This window comes from Narcine bancroftii, chromosome 14 (genome assembly GCF_036971445.1).
Source record: "Narcine bancroftii isolate sNarBan1 chromosome 14, sNarBan1.hap1, whole genome shotgun sequence".
Lineage (NCBI taxonomy): Eukaryota > Metazoa > Chordata > Chondrichthyes > Torpediniformes > Narcinidae > Narcine > Narcine bancroftii.
Genome location: NC_091482.1, coordinates 11,385,450 through 11,406,565, shown reverse-complemented (window position 1 = coordinate 11,406,565; position 21,116 = coordinate 11,385,450). Strand labels below are relative to the sequence as shown.

At 40.6% G+C, this 21,116-nt stretch overlaps 1 protein-coding gene across 5 annotated transcripts in view; it reads left to right on the top strand.

Moving 5' to 3' along the window:
• tada2a (transcriptional adaptor 2A) overlaps nt 1–18,910 on the top strand; it is a 34,220-nt gene extending 15,310 nt beyond the window's left edge. Inside the window, exons 10-17 of one of the 5 annotated variants that reach the window (XR_011348515.1) lie at nt 2,381–2,491; nt 2,843–2,914; nt 5,996–6,128; nt 9,224–9,267; nt 11,226–11,299; nt 12,801–12,879; nt 16,119–16,234; nt 18,097–18,910. Coding sequence is in view for 4 of the 5 variants with exons in the window: in XM_069910436.1 (XP_069766537.1) it covers nt 2,381–2,491; nt 2,843–2,914; nt 5,996–6,128; nt 9,224–9,267; nt 11,226–11,299; nt 12,102–12,287 (620 nt within the window). In the remaining variant the exon portion in view is untranslated. Of the gene's footprint in view, nt 1–2,380; nt 2,492–2,842; nt 2,915–5,995; nt 6,129–7,605; nt 7,680–9,223; nt 9,268–10,627; nt 11,193–11,225; nt 11,300–12,101; nt 12,531–12,800; nt 12,880–16,118; nt 17,925–18,096 lie in introns of those variants that run through there. The other 4 variants (XM_069910437.1, XM_069910436.1, XM_069910440.1 and 1 more) reach the window with 4 other exon arrangements.
• Nucleotides 18,911–21,116: the final 2,206 nt, after the last annotated feature.

Genomic DNA, 21,116 nt, shown 5'->3' with positions numbered 1-21,116 from the left:
GTGGCTAAGGCACATGGAGCAAGGGTGAGGATGATGCAGAGGCTGGTGGGGTGTAGATAAGGATGATGCGGAGGCTGGTGGGGGAGTAGGTGAGGATGATGCGGAGGCTGGTGGGGGGAGTAGGTGAGGATGCGGAGGCTGGTGGGGGGAGTAGGTGAGGATGATGCAGAGGCTGGTGGGGGGGTAGGTGAGGATGATGCGGAGGCTGGTGGGGGGGTAGGTGAGGATGATGTGGGGGGTGGTAGGTGAGGGTGGGGAAGGCATTGTGCAAATTTGGTGAGATTCATGAAAGTCTAATTCTTTCATGCATATATCCAATATTTTAATCTGCCAGTTCCTTTGGTCTCTTGGTCATTCTACTGGCAAATAGACCTTCTGCTGTTGACAATTGCTGTCCAAGAATTTTGAATAAAGACTTGCTGAGTTTCTCCAGCACTTTTGTGTATTAAATACAATCACAGTATCTGCAGACTTATTTCACTTGAATTAAGATTAGTTTCACAAAAAAGTTAAACATTAAAGAGATCCAAGTTCTCTACAATTGCATTAGCCTTTCTTACAAGAACTATTATCTTGTAATGTCCTTTCTGTATCTCTTTTTCTGAGAACCTGACCAATTTTCCATTCTCTACACTCTGAATTTGCATTCAACCAATTTGTTTTCTGCTCAGATTTCTACTTTCTATCTGTTCTGAACCAAGTTCGATTCACCCATCATTCCTGACCTTCATATTGACCCTTGCATTCCTTTGACCAAATTCCTCTTTGATTGATGCCTCTATCCCAATAGCTGTTTCAGTTCAATGAGCCACATCATGTTTTACCTCACAATATTTGGCCATTTCCTTTCTTATTTGGAACAATAAGATTTAACCAAGCTTCTCTGATCACCCTCCTAATACTTGTTTCTTTGGGTAAGCATCTCTTTTAGTCTCAGTATGCCTCCAGCTTGCTAGGAGAAATGTTTTAGCACAAATTGTTGAACATTAGACAATTAAGGATATCTTTGCTCATTCTATTCTATATTCTTGATTTTTACACTTCTGTACAACCAAAGGAAGCTGACTTTTTTTTTACAGTTTGTAGTGTTGTTAATATTTATTAATCTGCTCACTGGTCACTGATTTTTAAAAGTAATGGCATGCCAGCGATGCAAGAATTATTATTATTATGAAACCAATCCACTGACCTAAAATTAGTTTGTCATCCAATTAAAGTGCATATTACAATTGAATATCTTTTTTTAATTACAAATTGGCAATCAATTTTCCTTTCACATTGCCTTGTTTTGTTTTTGCGTGTTTTTGCATGTTAACAGAATAAACACATAAAATGCCGAAAATATACAGCAGGCCAAGCCACCAAAAAGGATGTGATTCTCTGATGTTTTGAGAGTGATCAAAATGTCATTTGTGATAAATAATTTATTTCTAACTAAATTTCCTCCTTGGTTCATTCAGTAATAAGACCATCTATAGAAGCTGAGCTCAAATTAACAGAGCACACACATTTATTGGAATAGGCTGAGTTCTGCATATGCGGGTCCATGTAAAATACAGGTCCATTTCAGAATTTGGCTGAATTGCATCAATGAGTTTCAGGATCCTGTGCACATGATGAAATAAAAAACCACCAAGATATTCTAGTTATCAAAATAATAAATGAATAAGATGATGAGTGTTGTTTAAGCAATTACAGGCAGTTGAATACCTTTTATTTGCTCCTTTAAAAATATTTTACTTGTGTATTTTGCTCTCTTTTTGACTTTCATTAATTGTTTTCCCTCCCTAGCTCAAACTACCCCAGCAGGCCTCCTTCACAATATTAAAAGATTCATGAGGTTATAAACATTAATGATGGCAAGAGGAGAGAATGGTTGTTATTAGTGGATTCTTCCATTTACCAAGTGGTTTTTTTTCTCATGGTAGCACTTGAATGGTGGTTTCCAAATTCTGCTCAAGATTTTTGTCAACCAATGTTTATTACGTAAAAAGAGTGAAAATATCTTATTATTTAGAGATACTTAAATAGCAAGTCTCCGTAAATTGTACATTAAAAGTAAAAGAATGTAGAGAGAAATGGAAAAAAAAAACAGAAAATCCAGGATAAATGCATTTTCCAATCCCAGATGTCATTAGTGACTCACCGGCATCTTTTAAAAAAATAATGGCTGTTTGTTGACTCATTGAAACACATTAAGCATTGGTGTATGCTCCATCGATTTCTATGCAATAACTAACTACTGGACTTGGAGCCAGTTAATAAGTGGCAGAATGCATAAGGTTTGGGTGTTGTAATCAACTTTTCCTGAGCTAATTGCAGCTCCACTACATAACTACTGAGAGATAAGTTTCAGAATTATTAATTTCTCCAATTGCAGTTCTTGAAGGAAGGTATCCTAAAGAAGTCCAAGATCTCTATGAAGCAATGCGACACTTTGCAAGACTATTGGGGCCAACAGAGCATGATAAATTTATTGAAAGCCATACATGTAGGTAGCACTTTATTAATTTGTTTTATGTCCCCTAGTGGTTGCCTCTTCAACACAAGGTGTCACAGACTAACGCAGATTACTTCATCCCTTAAGAGTGATGAAAATGTATATTGACCATATTTAAAATATCTCTTTTTAAGGAAACTTTGTATATTTTAAATGCCTTGACGTGCCATCAAGTTCTTTATTAGCATGAAATAGACAGTTGATCAACCATTTAAACATTATGTTGGACACCAGGATTCCAAATAATCACAAAGAGTTGGTTGGTGAAGGGGGCATGGGGGATGGTGATGTTATATAAAATAAATTTTAAAATTCTGCTTCTGACGTATACTTTTCCCTCAGTGGATTTTGAACTCCGGAAGGAAATCAAGCGATTGCAAGAATACAGACGGGCAGGAATCTTCACATTCCGTGGTGAGTTGTTTGGAAAAGCTATTCAATAAGTATTGTTTCATATAATAGCCTTGTAAATGCAAGCGTGTGGGAAGAGAGAGGAAAGCTGTTTAATAAAGAGAATCTCAATCCATAAAATAATATGCATGATATATTTTTGCATAATAGGTGCAAATTGAAGTTGTGCACAGAATTACGGTTCTAGTTGCAGCTTTTTAAGAAGTCTGTAAATTAGAACAACAAACTAAATAATATTTAAATCTGGTAAATGTTATCTATTATATGTTACTAATATTCCAATTCCTTTCATAGCCAACAAATACTGTAAGCAATAATTCCATCTGACTGGGCTACAATAATTTATCTGTCTAGTAAAATCACAGTGTCTGCAGGCTTTCTTGTTTCACACCACTTTCATGTCAAGTATTGAACATAAGAAATAAGAGCAGGAGTGGGCCATCCGGCCTGTCAAGCCTTCTCTTCCATTCAATGAGATCATGGCTGATCTGATGATAGGCTCATCTCCACCTACCTGCCTTTACCCCATATCCCTTCGTTCTGTTACTATGTAAAAATCCATCCAATCTGTCTACCAGGTTCATCAAACATTTTTTTCCGGAAGCCAGTTCCTCTAGAACACACATGTCAAACTCTGGCCCGTGGGCCTAATTTGGCCCGCGATATAATTATATTTGGCCTGCAAGATCATTTCAAAAATGTATTAGAGGTGGCCCGCTGGCCGCCGCGCCAGTATAGCGCATGCACAGCTAATACTATAAATCCCAGAACGCATTGGTGTCAGCCCGCTAATCGCCCCCACCTCCTCTGTTTACGTTGCAGGGTCTCACCGTGGACTCTGGTTTTGGGGCCTGGCCGGTGTCAGGGGAAGCCAAGGCCGCTTTCCAGCGCCCGGAACCGGAGGCCTCGGGCCTGACCTCGCCAGGACCGTTGCCCACTCCCCCTCCCTGCCACAGGCCGACCCGCGACTCACGGTGACGGGGCCGCTGATCCGCCGAGATGCCGCCCTGCAGCGAGAGCCGATGCCCCCGAACTGTCGTGTCCCCCCGCTCGCTCCCCCACCGCAGCGCAGCCTGGCCGGTGTCAGGGGAAGCCAAGGCCGCTTCCCAGCGCCCGGAACCGGAGGCCTCGGACCTGACCTCGCCAGGACAGTTGCCCACTCCCCCTCCCTGCCGCAGGCCGACCCGCGACTCACGGTGACGGGGCCGCTGATCCGCCGAGATGCCGCCCTGCAGCGAGAGCCGATGCCCCCGCACTGTCGTTGTCCAACCCGATCGCCCGCAAATCCCGCACACAGGCCTGAGTAAGTATTATGAACTTTAATCTCAGGATAAAACGATCTTTCAATAGTTTCATGTCACAGTGATAAATATATTCCTGGTTAAAAATGGTCCTGCACCTGGATACAAGCTCATTAGGCATAAAACTTGAAAAGTGTGTAAATCAAAGGATATCTGTACCAATGGAAAAAGGGCATGGCAAATAACCCTGCTAGAGTTCATGCCCACAATCAGTCACTCATTTGATTGTTTCAGGAATCATGTTATTCTCCCACATTCTCAATAGCCCTCAGATTTTACTATTCAACAGCACACTAGCAACATTTGACAAATCCTCGATAGAGAAATATTATTTATTGAATATTTTATTTCTCATTTGTTAATGCTTCTGGAAAGAGTTTATCCAAAACTATTATTAAACATTTATTTTAATAAGAAAAAGTTTAATATTACATATGTTGAAAGAAGAGAAAACATGCAGATATTGTTGAAAATTTTCAATAAATATTTAGTTCGGCCCTCGACTTAGTCCAAGTTTTTAATTTTGCCCCTCCGTGAATTTGAGTTTGACACCCCTGCTCTAGAACATTTTTAAGGAATATTTGAATCTGCTTATTGAGTTTGATCCAGTTTAATTTTTCATAAACCTACGATACCATTTGTCTTTGCTTCTCTGCATATATGCTTGTGTCATACACCTTAGTGAAAAGCTCCAAGAACAAGATTGACAAATACCATTCAAACCACACTCTACAACAATCCCTAACGAATTATGTTAGGGTAGTGCAACTCATTTGTTGAATTTTCTTTGTTCTTGCCCATTTAGTTGGTTTGTCCCTTCCTGTAGCTGTGTTTGATCATCAATTGGCATTGACATTTTCATCTTTATTACCCATCATCACTGCAGGGAATGCACAGTTTAAAATTACCTTCTCGCCTTGACGCTGGAAAATTTTTCTTTTGCCTGACTGCAATGTTAATCAGCCATCAGTATTTTCTGGTGTATTCCCCCCTCTTCATTTTTTTTAACATGCATCAAAATCTGGTTCAGATCACTTGTCACAAATTGCAGTGCAGGAGAAAATTCAAGACCCTCTGTATATCAAGTTTCAATAGTAGTTGGCCACAACTACCAGAATAGTGTAGAAGCCAGAATGCCTTTTGTAAAAGAATGACAAATAAAATGTAACCTTTTAGTTATTTATTTTTCAGAAATATCTGACAAATGAGTGATTTATAAGTATCTCAAACTGCATTTATTCTCACTCCTGGCATAGTGCAAGGCCATTCGATTCTCTGGATAAACTAGAAGCATAATCCCAGCATTACGGGTTGACTATTTGGGAATGAGATGCAAAATTTAGTTACCGAACAGATTATGAATCTATGGAATTTGCCATTCCAAAGAGTTATGGATGAGTTGTAATGTATTTTCAAAGATGGGCTTGAGATTTTTGGACCGATTGAAAACGTCAGAATCTAGTGATTGGATAAAAAAAAGTAGATAGGGTAGAGGATCAGCCGTGAACTTTATGGCCTATTCCTACTTACATTTTTATCTTCGTATTCCGAAAATCAGGATTAAATTCATTTGTTATAAGCTAGGGTGTAAAATGCTTTAAAAAATATTATTTATTTTTTCTGAAACTACCTTTGTAGTATCTGCAAATTCACCTGTATCTATTTCCGATGTGAATAAATAAAAAGCATTATTGATGAAATGATGAAATATTTTTATTTCTAGAATAGCTGTAACTGTTGATTCAGTGTTCACAGACTGCTATTTCATTGTTTTTCTATCTAGGTGCCAAAGTGTATGACTGCTTGAAGGTGCATCGTGAAGAGGAGCGTCTAAAGCGGTGCATGCTCACAGATGTGCTCCAGTGCCTCCAGGACTCCAGTGCCTGTCAGCAGTGGTTACACAGGCAAGCAGCAATGTGAGTATCCTTGCCAGAGGCAAGGGCCCACACCAGTATGAATAATTTATAAGAAAGTAGGAGCAGGAATAGCCACTCAGTTTGCCCCAGGACTGCCATTCACTATGATTTGCTTCAGGTCTCCTCGTGCCATTTACTCTTGATTCCCTGAATTTTCAAAAAATTTTCTCCTTTCTCTTAAATATACCTTTCTTCTTCTCCTTCCCCCCCCCCCCCCAAACAAATAATCTAGCTTCAACAATTCTCCAGGGTATAAAATCCCTTTTAATATATCATAGTTACTATAATTCACTCATACTTCATGGGAGGATCGACAGTACAGTATTAGTATTGCAAGATGTAATGAGAGTTGTGGGGTTCTGAAGCCTATGCATTCATAAATTTTTACATTTAGACATACAAGAAGATAACCGGCCTTTTCAGCCCATGAGCCCGTGCCATCCAATCTCACCCCGTTGACCTACAACCCCTGTATGTTTTTGAATGGTGGGAGAAAAGTAATGTGCCTGGAGGAGGAAATCAGCACAGACACGGGGAGAGCGAACAAACCCCTTATAGACAGCACTGGATTCGAACCCCAGTCACTGATACTGCAAGAGCGTCACCAGGTCGCCCATGGTTCCTGCACACAGTATTAGTGCCTGAAATACCTGATAGAAATGTCAAGTATTGATACATAGCCACTGCTTCAAGCCTAAGCCCTTTCTCAAAACAGAAGCCTGTTTGTTTTTCTCATACTTTATAGAAGGGCTCTGGCCTAAAACATTGGTTATATATCTTTGCCGCCCCTCCCCCATGGATGCTTCAGGACCTGCTGAGTTTCTCCAGTATTTTTGTGCATTAACTACCATCACAGCGTCTGCAGGCTTTCTTGTTTCACACCACTTTCATGTCAAGTATTGAACATGAGAAATAAGAGCAGGAGTGGGCCATCCGGCCTGTCAAGCCTTCTCTTCCAATCCATTCAATGAATTCCATTCACCTACCTGCCTTTACGCCATATCCCTTCGATCCCTTACTATATAAAAATCCATCTAACCTTGTCTTAAATATATTTACTGAAGTAGTCTCCACTGAATTCCACAAATTCACCACTCTCTGGAAAAAGCAGTTCCTCCTTATCTCTGTCCTAAATCTACTAGCCTAAATATTGAAGCTATGTCTCCTCGACCAATGGAAACAACTTGCCTACCTCTATCTTATCTATGCCTTTCACAATGTTATGTGTTTATAAGGTTCCCTCTCACGCTTCTAAATTCCAGCAAGTTTAGTCCCAGATGACTCAATCTCTCCTCAGAGGCTAACCTCTTCATATCTGGAACCAACCTGATGAACCTCCTCGGTACTGTCTCCAAAGCCAGAGTATCCTTCCTCAAGTAACGAGTCCAGAACTGCGCACAGTCCTCCAGATGCAGCCTCACCAATACCTTGTACGATTGCAGCATAACCTCCCTATTCTTAAATTCCATCCCTCCAGCAATGAAGGCCAGCGTTCCATTTGTCTTCTTGATCGCCTGCTGCACCTGCAATTCATGCACAAGCATGGATTAGGTTGGTGTCATTTGTTTTACATTGCCAATTCAACAAATAAATTGCAATTCACTAATTCAGGATACTTTTCTTTTCCAAGGCCAAGACTGATACTTGTGAATTAGATGATTCCATACCCCGTGGCCTTGCATTTACACATCTTCATGGTCTAAAATTCCAATTCTAATCACATTCTCAATGAAAAATGTGTTGCCTGCCATTGAATCTGACACCACGTAAATTTTCTGCGGTTTCTAAGTGATTCAATTTGCATCCTTTGCCGTTGCACCTTGAGCGAAAAGACTCCCTTGACTCAGATGCTACACTTTGAATCATGTCAGCAGACTGGGACACCATAACTTCTCATTTGATCCTCAGTCAGAAAATATAAAATAAACATTGAAATGTGCAAGCAATATTGTAATTTATGAAATGTCATCTCGTGCCTGACACATTGAACTTTGTCCTTCAACATTTTAAATTAATTGCTCTGTGGATCGTGGATATATGTTGTGCAAACAACTGCACAAATAATCATGCCCTTCTGAAAAATATAGCACCATTTCACCATTGAGTTAACCAGTGCACAAATCATATATAACCATCTAACCATTTACGGAGCGGAAACAGGCCATGTTGGCCTTTCGAGTCCGCACCGGTTCACTGATTTTGGGCGCCCTCTTCAGGCATTGGTCCCGGTAGATCTTCATTCTGCATAAAAACTTGTTAAAGATCTTCGCAGAACAGATGCAAGGAAGGTGTTTCTCCTGACGGAGGTGTCTGGTACTGAAGGTAGACTCCCTTTAAGAATAAGGGTGCTTGCAAATTTTCCAGAAGACTTATCTTGGAGGTCATCGATAGATTTTTCACAAACTAAAACAAAATGTTAAATGTTTAAATTTAAAATTTTAATTTGGGCATACTCTTCTGTCCCACTGATCTGCACTGACGAATTACACCCAATTGACCTACAACATCTGTATGTTTTAAAGAGTGGGAGGAAGCCTACGCAGACACGGGGATAGCCGGATTAGCACCCAGGTTGCTAGCACTGTAACAGCGTTGCGCTAACCACTACACGGACCATGCCATCCTAAAGGAAACATTAGGCGAAACTTCTTTACGCAGAGAGCTCCATTTAAGAAAAATTTGGAGAGGTTTATGGAGCATAGCTAAGGTCCAGGTCAAAGGGACTGGGCAGAACCACAGACTAGATGGGCCAAACGGCCTGTTTCTGTGCTGTATTGTTCTATGGTTCTAAACTAGCATGAAATATATTGGGGGAGACCAAATAAATCCCACTAGGAAGGAGCCTATGCATCCACATTCAGCTCATTCAGTTAAAACAACTGAAGTTCATTTGTAACTATCTTTAAAAAGTGCCTGTTTACTGTTGTCTCCTTGCCGAAGATACCAGCTCAGCCACATAAGAGTTCACTGAGTTCTAATGGCCTTTTTTTTTTTAGTTTAAATAAGGCAACTCCCTACTTTCCTAGGAAGAAATTACTTTCAAGTTCAAGAAATACACCAGTTTGATTATTTTTGTATTTTTTACTGCTTTTCAGTGATTCAGGACTAAACCCAGTGGCACCAATCATTTCTTCTGCAGGTGAGTAGCTGTTGTTCATGGCTAGGAATGTGAAGTGCACAAGGTTCTCCTTAACTTGGACTCTGATTTCCTCGTTGCAGGAAAGTGAATTGAGCATATGTTGGCGATTAGACCTGCTGAACTAGCTAGTGCTCACTTCCCCATCTGCCTTACAAATAGTTGGGAGTCGTACACTCTTGCTGGATGGCATGAGACAAAGGTTTCACTGATCCAATAAATTATCATATTTGTGTACACTAGGTTTACACATTCTGAACAGAAACAACTAACTTGCAAACATGATGAATAAGGACCAAATTGTTTCAGGCACATTTTCTATTCTGCTCTGGGTTATTCATTTCTCTTTGTTATGATAGAAATTCATTTGTTCTAAAATTTCAGTGTAAATAGAAAAATGTCATCAGTTCCCTGCAACTTGCACTGTTGCATTTTAATATTTACTGTAGAGATAGGAAAGGTTTGCCATTCCATTTGAAGTGGAGTATGAGCTTTAAAATAGGGTGCTCTTAAAAGCCTTTTATTCACATCATGCCTTCAATTCAGTGTTGCAGACCTTGTATCATTTAGATTTTTACTGTTCAAGCAAATGCTTGCCTTTGTTGCTTATTAGTTTGCCCTAATTAGTTGTAGCAATACTTGGGTTTCTGCTTTAAATAGGAACATTATTTATCTCATCAAGCATCCTAATTTGTCTTTCCACTACCAAGCATGTCATTTAAGATTAACCTCGATTAAAAATACTGTCATCCAAGAAATTCTCACACTTATTGAAAACCATTTAATGTAATACATCACTGAAAGAATTCCACATGATATTCTCAGTTTAGTGTTTATATAGCTATTTTTCCCTCTTCTCTAGGTCACGGATAATATTTCCCACCAATTTTGTATGTTTTATTCTAGGAATGACCCTTTCCTGCATGAGCTCCAGTTGAACAGAAACCCCCCCCCCCCAAGGTCGGGTTTGACAAAAGTATTCCCTCTGGAGAATTGCAAAATGGTGTCCCAGTGATTTTTAAATGTGTTTAGCATATTAGGCAGCTTTAATTGTGATAGGCCAGCAGCTGCGCCCAGGTTATTTTTGGAACCTCTCCGTGATTGCAAGAGGGTACGCGGTCAATCTGTCTCAGCAGCAACTGTTGTTTGAAGGAAGAATGAGTTTGAGAATTAGTTTTAAGTGTAGACAAACTATGTCTAACCCATGGTCCTTTAAATTATATCTTTGCAGTGAGAATGCTGAATTTCCCAGTCGTATGCAAGTTTCCTCAAATGTATCATATTTGAGTATTGACCCTCTTGTCCCAGTAGAATACTTCTGCCATTGCAACAGTAATCCTCTGCTCCCTTCTCTCCCATCAAGATCCAATTTATTGTCAGATGTACAAAAATCTTTTACCCTACAAAGGCAAAGAAAGGCCTCGGGTTATGCAGCACCATTATTAAAATAAGAAAGAAAAGCAAAAGAGAGTCCCTTCAGAGAAATAGAGTGGTGTGGATCTTGCTGCTTCAGGCTCTGTCTTCCCTACAGTTGTTACCAACTTTAAAGTGATCAGGTAATTCACTAATTTCAAGTTTCTAATTTACCCACAGGAAATGAGCATAACTTGCAAAGCCAGGTTTATTGCTCCATTCTTATTGCTCTTGATAAAGTATTTCTATTCATTTGATTCCTTCTTAATATAGGGATGAGGGTCCCATCTGCTTAACCGTATAATATTGCTCACTTCACTTCTACAGCACACCCTATTCTAAATGTACTTCTCTTGAGAACTACTGTTTGTTAACATTTTCATGACTAAGCTCTAAGTATTGTTGGTAAATTGCAGAACAATTTCCACTCGACTTTATCAGCTGATGAAACTTACCATACAATGAAGAATAGAAAATTGCTTTTAGTGTGGCAATGTTCTTTACTGAAACTCCATTTATTTTCCTTTTTTTTATTATGGATGGAGCAGGTAGGAGAAATGCACCTCCATTGAACCTCACGGGTCTACCTGGAACAGAGAAGCTCAATGATAAAGAAAAAGAGGTACAGACAGTTGTTTCTATGCTTCTAACCTGGGGAATATAAAATCCTAATATTATGAGAGGGGTGGGATAAGTTCTTGGTCCTTGATCCTCCAAAATATTCCATATAGAATTTAAACTGGAGGTGGGGGAGGGTGTGCTTTAAAGAGGAGATTTTTGTAGAAGAGCTGTCTTGAATTTAATTGGGTCTGGTTGTGTGAGTGTGGTAGAGTAATGATTATTCCATGCTATTATTGTACGGGGGAAGAATAGATTGCTGTACACATCTGTCTTGGAAGATGGCACTACAAATTGGGTTGTGTGTTCTCATCTGCTCCTAGCTGGCTTGGGTTTGATGTAGAATTGGTCAGTTTAGTATTTTGTAAAAACAGATCAAGCGGTGTGCTTCACGTCTGTCTTGGAGAGAATCAATTTGAATAAAATGTCAGCGGTCACTTCCAGTTTCTTTAGGCTACCTTCGGCTAATGTGTTGCTGGTTAACTTGATACTTTTAGTTTCTGCCTTTTAGGAATAGCATTAGAAAGACAAATCTCAACAATGCTCATAAAATAGAAATTTTGGTAATGCAATCCCACGCATCCGGAAAATTCACTTAGCAGGCATCTACCAATCCCCCCACATAAGTGCCAGATAATGGGGGATTTTTGTACTGATATTTAGAGTGAGGCATTTTATCAATCTCAGTCTCATAACCTTCCTATAATTGGGGGAGGTTTAAGTGAAACTTTTAATATATGTTGGAATAATTGTGGATTGATTTATTTTTTCTGACCCGCCCCCCCCCACTCCCACCTATCTCATAGCTGTGTCAGATGGTGAGATTGGTTCCTGGAGCATACTTGGAATACAAGTCAGCTTTAATGAACGAAAGCAGCAGATTAGGTGGCTTGAAGCTAGCCCAGGCAAGGACTTTGATTAAAATAGATGTGAACAAAACAAGAAAGATCTACGATTTCCTGATCCGAGAAGAATATATTACTAAAGCTTAAATGAGCGACCCAAGGCTGGTGTTCAGGAACATTGTCACTAAGCAACCTTGACACATAACTGACTGTCACCTGGCAACATCTGATTTCTTTTGTTACTGATGTATGGAATGAAAAGAAATAACATCATGTATTTGTATTTATTCTCTTTGTCAAAGATTGGAATTTGTTCACTGTCCTGATTCTGGATCTTTTGTGTTTTTAGTAAATATGAATTCAATATAATAAAACATCCTTTTATATAAAGATTTATATTTACTTTTATACCCAAACTAATTAAACTACATTTTTTTTTGTCATGAATGGCAAGGATAAGATTCTGTACATCCAAAAAAAAACTCACATGGTCCAGATTACAACAAGTAAATCCACTCAATATCTGTCGCCAATTAAATTTACAAAATGGTAATTAGTAACGTGGATTCAAAGCGGTGTTTCAAAGAATGTTTTTTCAAGATAGTTATTTAAAAATGTGATTGGGGCAGTGTTGCATTTGAATATTTACTTTGTGCCCAGAATATCAGACCTCCAGACTTTGAGCACAGGCCATATCCAGATCTCCTCGACATTGTGGAAATACCAATGGAAAACTGTGGTAAGAGGCTGTAGGCATATATGAGTGTATGTGTGTAAGCTTGGACAGGGAAATTTAACTACCACCATCATGGTTTTATTACATTGGGCAGTTCTTAGATAAAAGAGATGGATATTTGAAATGTGATGTATATTTCCAATTCAAATTCTGAAATCTATTGATTTAACAGAAATATAGTAGCAAATTTAAGAATTATGTCAATGAAAGAAAATTTATTTTTACCTCGACAAATGATTGAAACGCAACCTTGGAGAAAGTCATTGACTTGTAGTCAATTTACACATTTTAACCATCAATGTCATTTGGCACCTTTAGAATTTTTGACACTATTCTGCTGAACTTTATTACCTTTTGACAAGTCCAAGAACATTTTTTTACTTGCTCTTCAGACCACAACTGAATTAATGAAACTAATAACTTTTGGTATCTTTACATTTACTGTTGGTGGCTTTCATATTTCACACCCATCTCTTCTTGACTATCCATCCTAGAAGACAATTTGGCTACCAGCACCCACCAACATAGACTCCCAAGAGCTACCTTGATTTCACATCCTTCCAGCCTTTTTCCTGTGTGGATTTGATTCATTTCTCCAAGTTTCTGTCTTCATCTCATCTGTTCTGACCACAAGGTTTTCTGTACCAGTGCCTTCAAGATGTGTTCCTTTTTAATGTCACTCTTGGCATCTACCATTGTTGACAAAACGTGCAATTGTATCTCCTCCCACGCCTGCTCTTGCCCTCTCTCCGTCTAGAAAAAGGATAAGGTTCCCTTACCCTCCACCTTGGCAGCTCCAGATTCAATGGATCTTCCTCTATTCACCAAGACTCCCTCTTCCAGACCTCCCCATCTCCTTTCACAATTCTGAAGGGGGTGATCTCTCTGTGGTTGACGTCTTGTTCTTCCATCTCCACGTTCCTGTGATATTTATACATGCAACCACAGATGCAAATGCTAACCTTTATCTCTTCCCACTGCATGGAAGCTCAACAGGTCTTCCAGGTGAAGAAGCAACTCGTGCACTTGCAATGGAACATTGGGCAGTTCTTAAATAAAATAGGTCTCCAAAGTAAGGGAAAAATTACAAGCACAGAGAGTAGGTGAGATGCAAACTAGAGGAAATGGGTGAAAGGGTAAAGGTTTAGGGCAAAACTTCACATTTGGACATACAGCACTGTAGCAGGTCAATTCGGCCCTACAAGTCCGTGCCACCCATTTTATACCCCATTAACCTACACCCCGGTCGGTACATCTTTGAACAATGGGATGGAACCAGAGTCCCCAGAGAAAACCCACGTAGACACGGGGAGAACGTAAAAATTCCTTGCGGGATTTGAACCCCAGTCCCGATCGCTGCCGCTGTAAAGGCACTATACGCCAGCCGTGCTGCTCTCTATCATTTGTTTTAGTTTTCACCATTATTCCATAAGCTGTTTCCCTTTTAACCAAGTTGAAATAGATATTTGATGGCTGGGAAAATCAATGACTTTGTTGTGGGTGCATGTTTGTTCATGTTTTTATGCAATGCACGGAAATGCTGGAGCACCTCAGCCGGTCTCGCTGCATGACTTGCTGAGTTTCTCCAGCACGCTTGTGTATTGCACTGCTGTCACAGCACCGGCAGACTTTATAATTCCAACGTACTCACGTGTACACGTACACGTACAAGCCATTCCAGGTGATCGAATGGTCCTGCTGTTGCAGATGTCCATAAATAAAATTTATCCAGGCATCGGAAAATCCACAAACAACACACGACATCCCCCTGCAGCATTGTCAAAAATGGCATCAAATTCACAGAAGAACGAGGAGAAAGAACAATGACTAACAATGGAGTGAAAGAGGGGGAAATTGGTTTACTGTGAATTGAGTGTTCCTAATCCACGTTCAACTGGTGTGTAAGAGCTTCAGGAATGCCCAGCATGCAAGAGCAAATTGAGAATAACTGAAAGCACAATTTAGATAACCTCCGGGGTACATACATGATATCTTCTGTATTAAACACAGAACCTACAGACAGTATTTATTTTGGGTGACTAAAACAAAAGGTACCTTAATTTCGGCTCATTAGTTGAAGTCTCGTCATCCTTGTTATTAACAGAACGTGTAAACATTTTGCCTCCACGTACATTTTAATTGGTTCTTGCAGTTCGATGAAACCAGGACATGTCCAGAATAGCACAGGTGCGCTAGCTCTGCTTAGTACCTGGCCCTGAAAAACATCTTCATCTGATTCTGTTCAGTTCTACATTTGCTCACTATGCGTGCTGACAACTTAAATAGGTCATCGCCCAACTCCAGATTGTGTGCATTTTACCGTGGGTTTTGATGAATAAAAGACTTCCTCTTCCAGACCTCACACTGATGGCAGTATGAACAAAAGAAAACTCTGAAAGTCCGCAGGGGATGAAAGGGTTATCATCTGAGGAGCGTTTGATAGCTCTTGCCCCGTATCCATTGGAATTTAGGAGAATGAGGGTGGATCACATATGATCTGTTGAAAGGTGTGGACAGAGTAGATGTAGGAGAGTCTAGGCACAACTTCAGGATTGAAGGGCGTCCACTTAGAATAGAAGTGTGTAGGTAATTCTTCAGCCAGAGGGTGGTAAATCTGGAATTTGGTACCACGGGTAGTTGGGTGTAGTTAAGATTGAAAGGTTCTTGATTAGCCAGGGCATCAAAGACGATGGCGAGAAGGCTGGGCGGTGGGGCTGAGTGGGAAAATGGATCAGCTCATGATTAAGTGTTGGGGCAGACTCGATGGGCTGAATGGCCTGTTTCTGCTCCTATGTCTTTTGGTCTTGGGTCAGCCAGAGTCTGCAATGCACTATTGTTTTGAAGAGGTCTGCCATGATGCCATAACCTGGCCACAGAATGAAAGCTGGAAATTGGAACTAGTTTCAACATGGGACACGATGGGCCAAACAGCCTCATTTTGCTTCCTAAATTTCATGGAGTCAATTTTCAGGTGCTAGAAGATGCTCTTGTATGTTTGTATTCTTCTGCTACTTGACTTCATTAATATTCGCTCATTCTTTGACGATCATTTTAATTGTGAAAAGCTGGACAAAAAGCAAGTCGCGCACTATTCTTTGTGTCCCAATGGTACGTAACCAACTTTTCAGGTCAGCCCTTCACTCAGCGACCGTCTTTCCACTAAATTAGCCAGTAAAGGTTTAAATTTTGTTATATGAAAATTGTGTTTGCAGTGCAGTGACGTTGAAATCATTCCCATTTAGGATTGGATAGATGACAGAAATGCATCGTGGTCGACCTCTTGAGAAAATCACATATCATTTAAGGAATAAATGGCACATCTTTTTGAAAATGTGGTGCCTGTACTAGCATGCAGCAGGTATGAGTTTATAAAGAGCTTTTCCTGAACCTTATGAAACCTTGCTAACTCCTTGAGGATATTGACTGCAAAGTGACATTTTGATAACCAGCTATGCTTATTTATTTTTTTTCTAACTTTTCTGTATTTGGTTTCTTTTTTTTTCTTTTCAGGGATTAATATTTGGGGGAGCGGGGTTTATTGGGGAATAATCACAGAACAGACTCGATGGGCCTAATGGCCTGCTTCTGCTCCTTTCACTTGTGAAATAATTGTATCATATATAAACCAAACTGATTATATGGCTGTCATTTTCTGTATTTGGATATTAATATATGTACAAAAAATTTTTTAAAATATTCCCAAAAAAAGGTATGATCGAGGTAAAAGGTGGTTCCATAATCTTTGGTACATAAGGAACACTGCTGAGTTTCTCCAGCACTTTTCTGTACTGAATTGCATACACCAGTGTCTCCAGACTATTGTTTGTTTACCATATTTGCCTGAATTTCCACCTAAAATGTAGGTTTTACACTATACCCACTGTATAAAACTGGCACTAACCACTGACCAGTGGAGTAATGCTGCTGGGCACATTTAATATATGAACTCACAAAATATTTTATAAGTAAATTAGCCAGTAAAGGTTTAAATTTTGTTAGTTTATTTTAAATTAAGCCACTGTTGGCTCAGTTACCAAGCCGTTTAAAGCCTGCGCAGAAATGACGGCAGTCGGACTGGGCAGATGAATCCTGCGGGGGAAGCACTGAGACATTGCTGTTATGGTTCGGACTTTACACTTGGTGTATAAGGAAACCCTTAATTTTTGGGGTGACATTTTTAACGATCAAGGGCCGGCATATACGGTAACTTCACAATAGACAGCAAATATTTACGCTGATTGAACTTTGAAATCAAATTCTCCTTTCACGTTTCTGCACTACAGCTTTTGATAGCAAATTTTTTATTCCACGTTTAAGGAATGCAACATTGAAAGGGCCATAGATCGGGTTAATAGTTAAAAATGGTATCTAAAAATGGAGAGCATAGATTTAATGCAGGGAGCAAGAGGTTTGGAGGGACGTGAGGCAGGTTTTTGTTTCATCCAGAGGTCGCTGCTCTGGAACTGTTATCTAGATTTGAATCACCAATGTTTACAAGGCGACTGGTCAAGAACTAGTAAATGTATGAGAAAAGATGGGTAGAGTCTTTGAGATCTAGAGCATGGAAACAGGCCCTTCGCTGCCTTCCTGAGCAGGTCCCATTTGCCTACACTCTCTCCTCCTCCCATCGAACGTAAGTACGCGACCACAACAGGCCCATAATCCTTCGAAACCTCTCCTATCCAAGGACCTGTCTTTTAAACATTGTTCTCCCCTCTACGGCCTCCCCTTGGACATGGTGGTGGGCCAAAAGGCCTGATGAATGACTCTTTGACTTTACTGACAAGTTAAGCATTCTTTTTAACATGTGACAGATAAACATTTTCAACTGCAGATATGAATCATTTCTTCCCAATCATATTCCACCTCCACATTTGAGGAAAATATTCAGTGTGACCTGCTCCTTAAGCCAAATATGTATTAGTTCCATCGTGAGTGTGTGTATTAGTTATAATTAGAAGCTGATTCAAGATCCTGGTGCATATAATTGCTTGTTTTACATTTTTGAGAAACATTTTTGTCATAAGAACATTCCCTTCACGTCTCTGTAATTCAAATGAAACCTTTTTTTTGTCGGCTGCTGAGTGTCTGGCACTTGACGTCTTGTGATATTAGTTTAAATTCACAGATGGTTATATCCAGTTGCCTGCAGGTATCTCTTGCAATGTGATGAGATCTTGGTTGGTTACAAAGCGCATAAACAAAACATTCCTTTAACAGAGCACATCATGGAAAGGAGATTATTCTGACAAGTAGCTACCTTTTTCTGATCTTCATTAATCTTATTACAAAGTGATGAATGGCTATGGAAAGAGATGGGCTGTGGACACTTGTTGCAAGTATTCATAGACCCGGAGAGATGGAGAGTAAGGACTGCGATCTTATCGATTGGCAAGACAGACACACTTCGAACAGAGACATGCAGTTCTTTCTATTTTATTGTGCGTTTGAGTTCATAATGAAGCGCCCGGGTCACAAGACGCGACCCTTGCGTGCAACTGAAGCTAGACCTTTCTTAAAGCCACGTAGAACTGAAAATTAAAGCCAACCATCAACCTGCGATCCAGGGTATCGTGACCAAGCTGTGCTCCACAAGGACGTCATTGGCTGCAATTAATCTCAGAGAGTCAAGTTCAAAGACAAAAACATCTTGCATTCATGCTCCCAATCCAGAGATTCGTGTTGGATTACTGAACTTATTTGTAAAATGTAATGTCTTCAGAATGCGCTGAGGTCCAGCATCATTATATCCACAAGAGAGAGGTCCACTTTCAAGAGAGGGCACAAACTGTTTACACATTAAGACAATGCAGACTTTAGATGGAGAGTGAACGCCCTACGGAGTTGAGAAGAAACATGATTCGACTGTAAAATGTGGCTGCAATATGAACATCACTGTCCCATGGTTAAAAACATTCACTGCAATCTATTTTCCCCTTATTAAAACAGCAGGTAAATACACTTAATTAGTCTACAGCAGGTTTTCAAACTATTCCCAATCTCCTTCTATTTCTATCTTTTATTAAACGTATTATAAGTAAACAATACATGAGGAGAATAGAATCTCCTCACATGCCTCAGATTTGTGATTTTTTTTTTTAGTCTTCATTTGATCTTGAACGGTGGATCCAACATTATGGTCAAGTGGTCGAACATCCAGATTTTCTACGTGATAGCCCTTCCCATCAACGGTGCAGGTGACCCTGGCGTCAAGGCTGTTCCGGAGAGGGCATTTTGCCATCACGGAACTCGTAGCTCACCGCCCAAAACTCTCAGCTGCAGAATGGAACTCGCTCAATTTTGGTTTAATTTTCAGCTGGCATTTCTCATGCAGATGATGTGGCTCCGGGCTACTGAAAATTCCAATGTGGGATTTTCTGGGAACAAGGCCCCCGCATCCCCTCACTCCCACTGTAATGCAGGAGTGCCCTGAACTCGTTGCCCCACAGTCTGCAGCAGTCGTGGTTTCCGTGTCCATGCTGTGTGTGTTGGTTGATGCCAACACTGGAAATGCTGCCTGTTTGCTAAGATTCCTACTTGTGGCCGGTCCAGTTCCAGTCCCTCATTGTCAGTTGTATTACCATAAACATTGCTTTTCTTGTTTACCTTTGGCAGTTGATATGTGACCTTTTCATCCATTTTGTCCCATCAGCCCATGCTGTCCAATTTACACCCAATTAGCCTCTATCTTTCAAACAGTAGGAGGAAACCGAAGCCCCTGGGGAAAACCCACGCAGGCACGGAGAAAACGCACCAACTCTGCAGACAGCGTGAGATTCGAGACTGTCCCAATTGCTGAAAAGGCAACGTGCGAACCGCTACACCAACCTTGCAGCCCTCATTGGCCCAAACGTTCTCACTAGATGCTTCAGTATTGGTTCCTCCCCTTGAACTTCGCTCTGATTCTTAGAACATGAGCCGCACACAGATACCAGTCATTTCTGGAGAACGTGATACTCAGGGTGGCCATTTCCATTGACGAGGCAATTTTATATGCAAGTTGAGAGCTCAGCAGCATTGACTGAATGAATTTACACATCTCTGTGCCCAAACCTATCGCATATGTTCAATGCAAGACCAGGTTCATTCATAAATGGAGTAGTATTTCCTCTGTTCGTCTCACCCACCTTGTCTCAACATTGTGGCTTTCCGTACTTCAAGCAGCTTTTGGAATAAAGTGACCAACTTGTTTCTGCTCATCTTTAACTAAACCATCCCTCAAGTTGGTAAGAACATAAGAGTTGGCCATCCGGCTGGTGGAGCCTTCTCTGCTCATCTGGACGTGGATCAATGGTGCCACTAGGGCTGGTGTCATCCCCACTCCCCACCACCCCCCCCCCCCCACGGACCTCCTCCCGAACCAGACCATACCGAATCCTTAGTGATGTTTTTTGTACTAAATGTTACTCGTAATTTGTAATTCCCGTAGATCACTGAATGAAAGGGCAATAGTGAGATAAACAAGCAGCAAAATTAAAATTACACCTTTAAATTACAACATCATCTGCACAGCAGCAACAAAAACAACAATGCTTGCTGATACATGTCAGCTGGGCTTACAAAAACTGTTTTTGTTATAATTAACTAGAGGGATATTTTTATAAAAAAGAATAAATTTCTGCTGAAACGCTGCACAAAAATTTGATAGACAATCATGCTGGTGCCACCCCCCCTTTGATGATGTCACCTGGTGCGGTCCACACCCCAGTGATGCCAGAGCCATGGACTCAGCTCCACCTGCCCCTAACCCTTAATTCCCCAACTAAGCAAAAATCTCTCTGACTGTGTCTTAAATACAATTAACGAAGCAGCTCTCCTGCTTCCTGGTGCAGGCAATACCACAGATTCACTCCTCTCTGGGGGGGAAAAAACGCAGTCACCTTTCTGAATCTATTCCCTCCAGTCTTGAGGTGATGTCCCTGTAGCTCAATCAAAGTCTGCACGCAGACGTGGCCAGAGGCTTTAATGTCCTGAAACCTCCACCGTACTGGCCCAGTTCCAAGGCTAGAGTTGAGGGAGGAGACTAGGGGGTCTCAGCCTTCGCTGAGTTAGCAGGTCAGAGGTGGGCCAGCATAAGCAGTCCTCCTGCACTGCCATGTTCCACCACAGACCCCTACCAGTGAAAACAACCTCCCTCATCCACGATCCACGATCATCCAAATGCAAGACCAGGATAGGAACCTGTCATCAAAGTACAAAATAAATATTCAGGTGACTCCAGTGAGATCTTTCACTTGTAA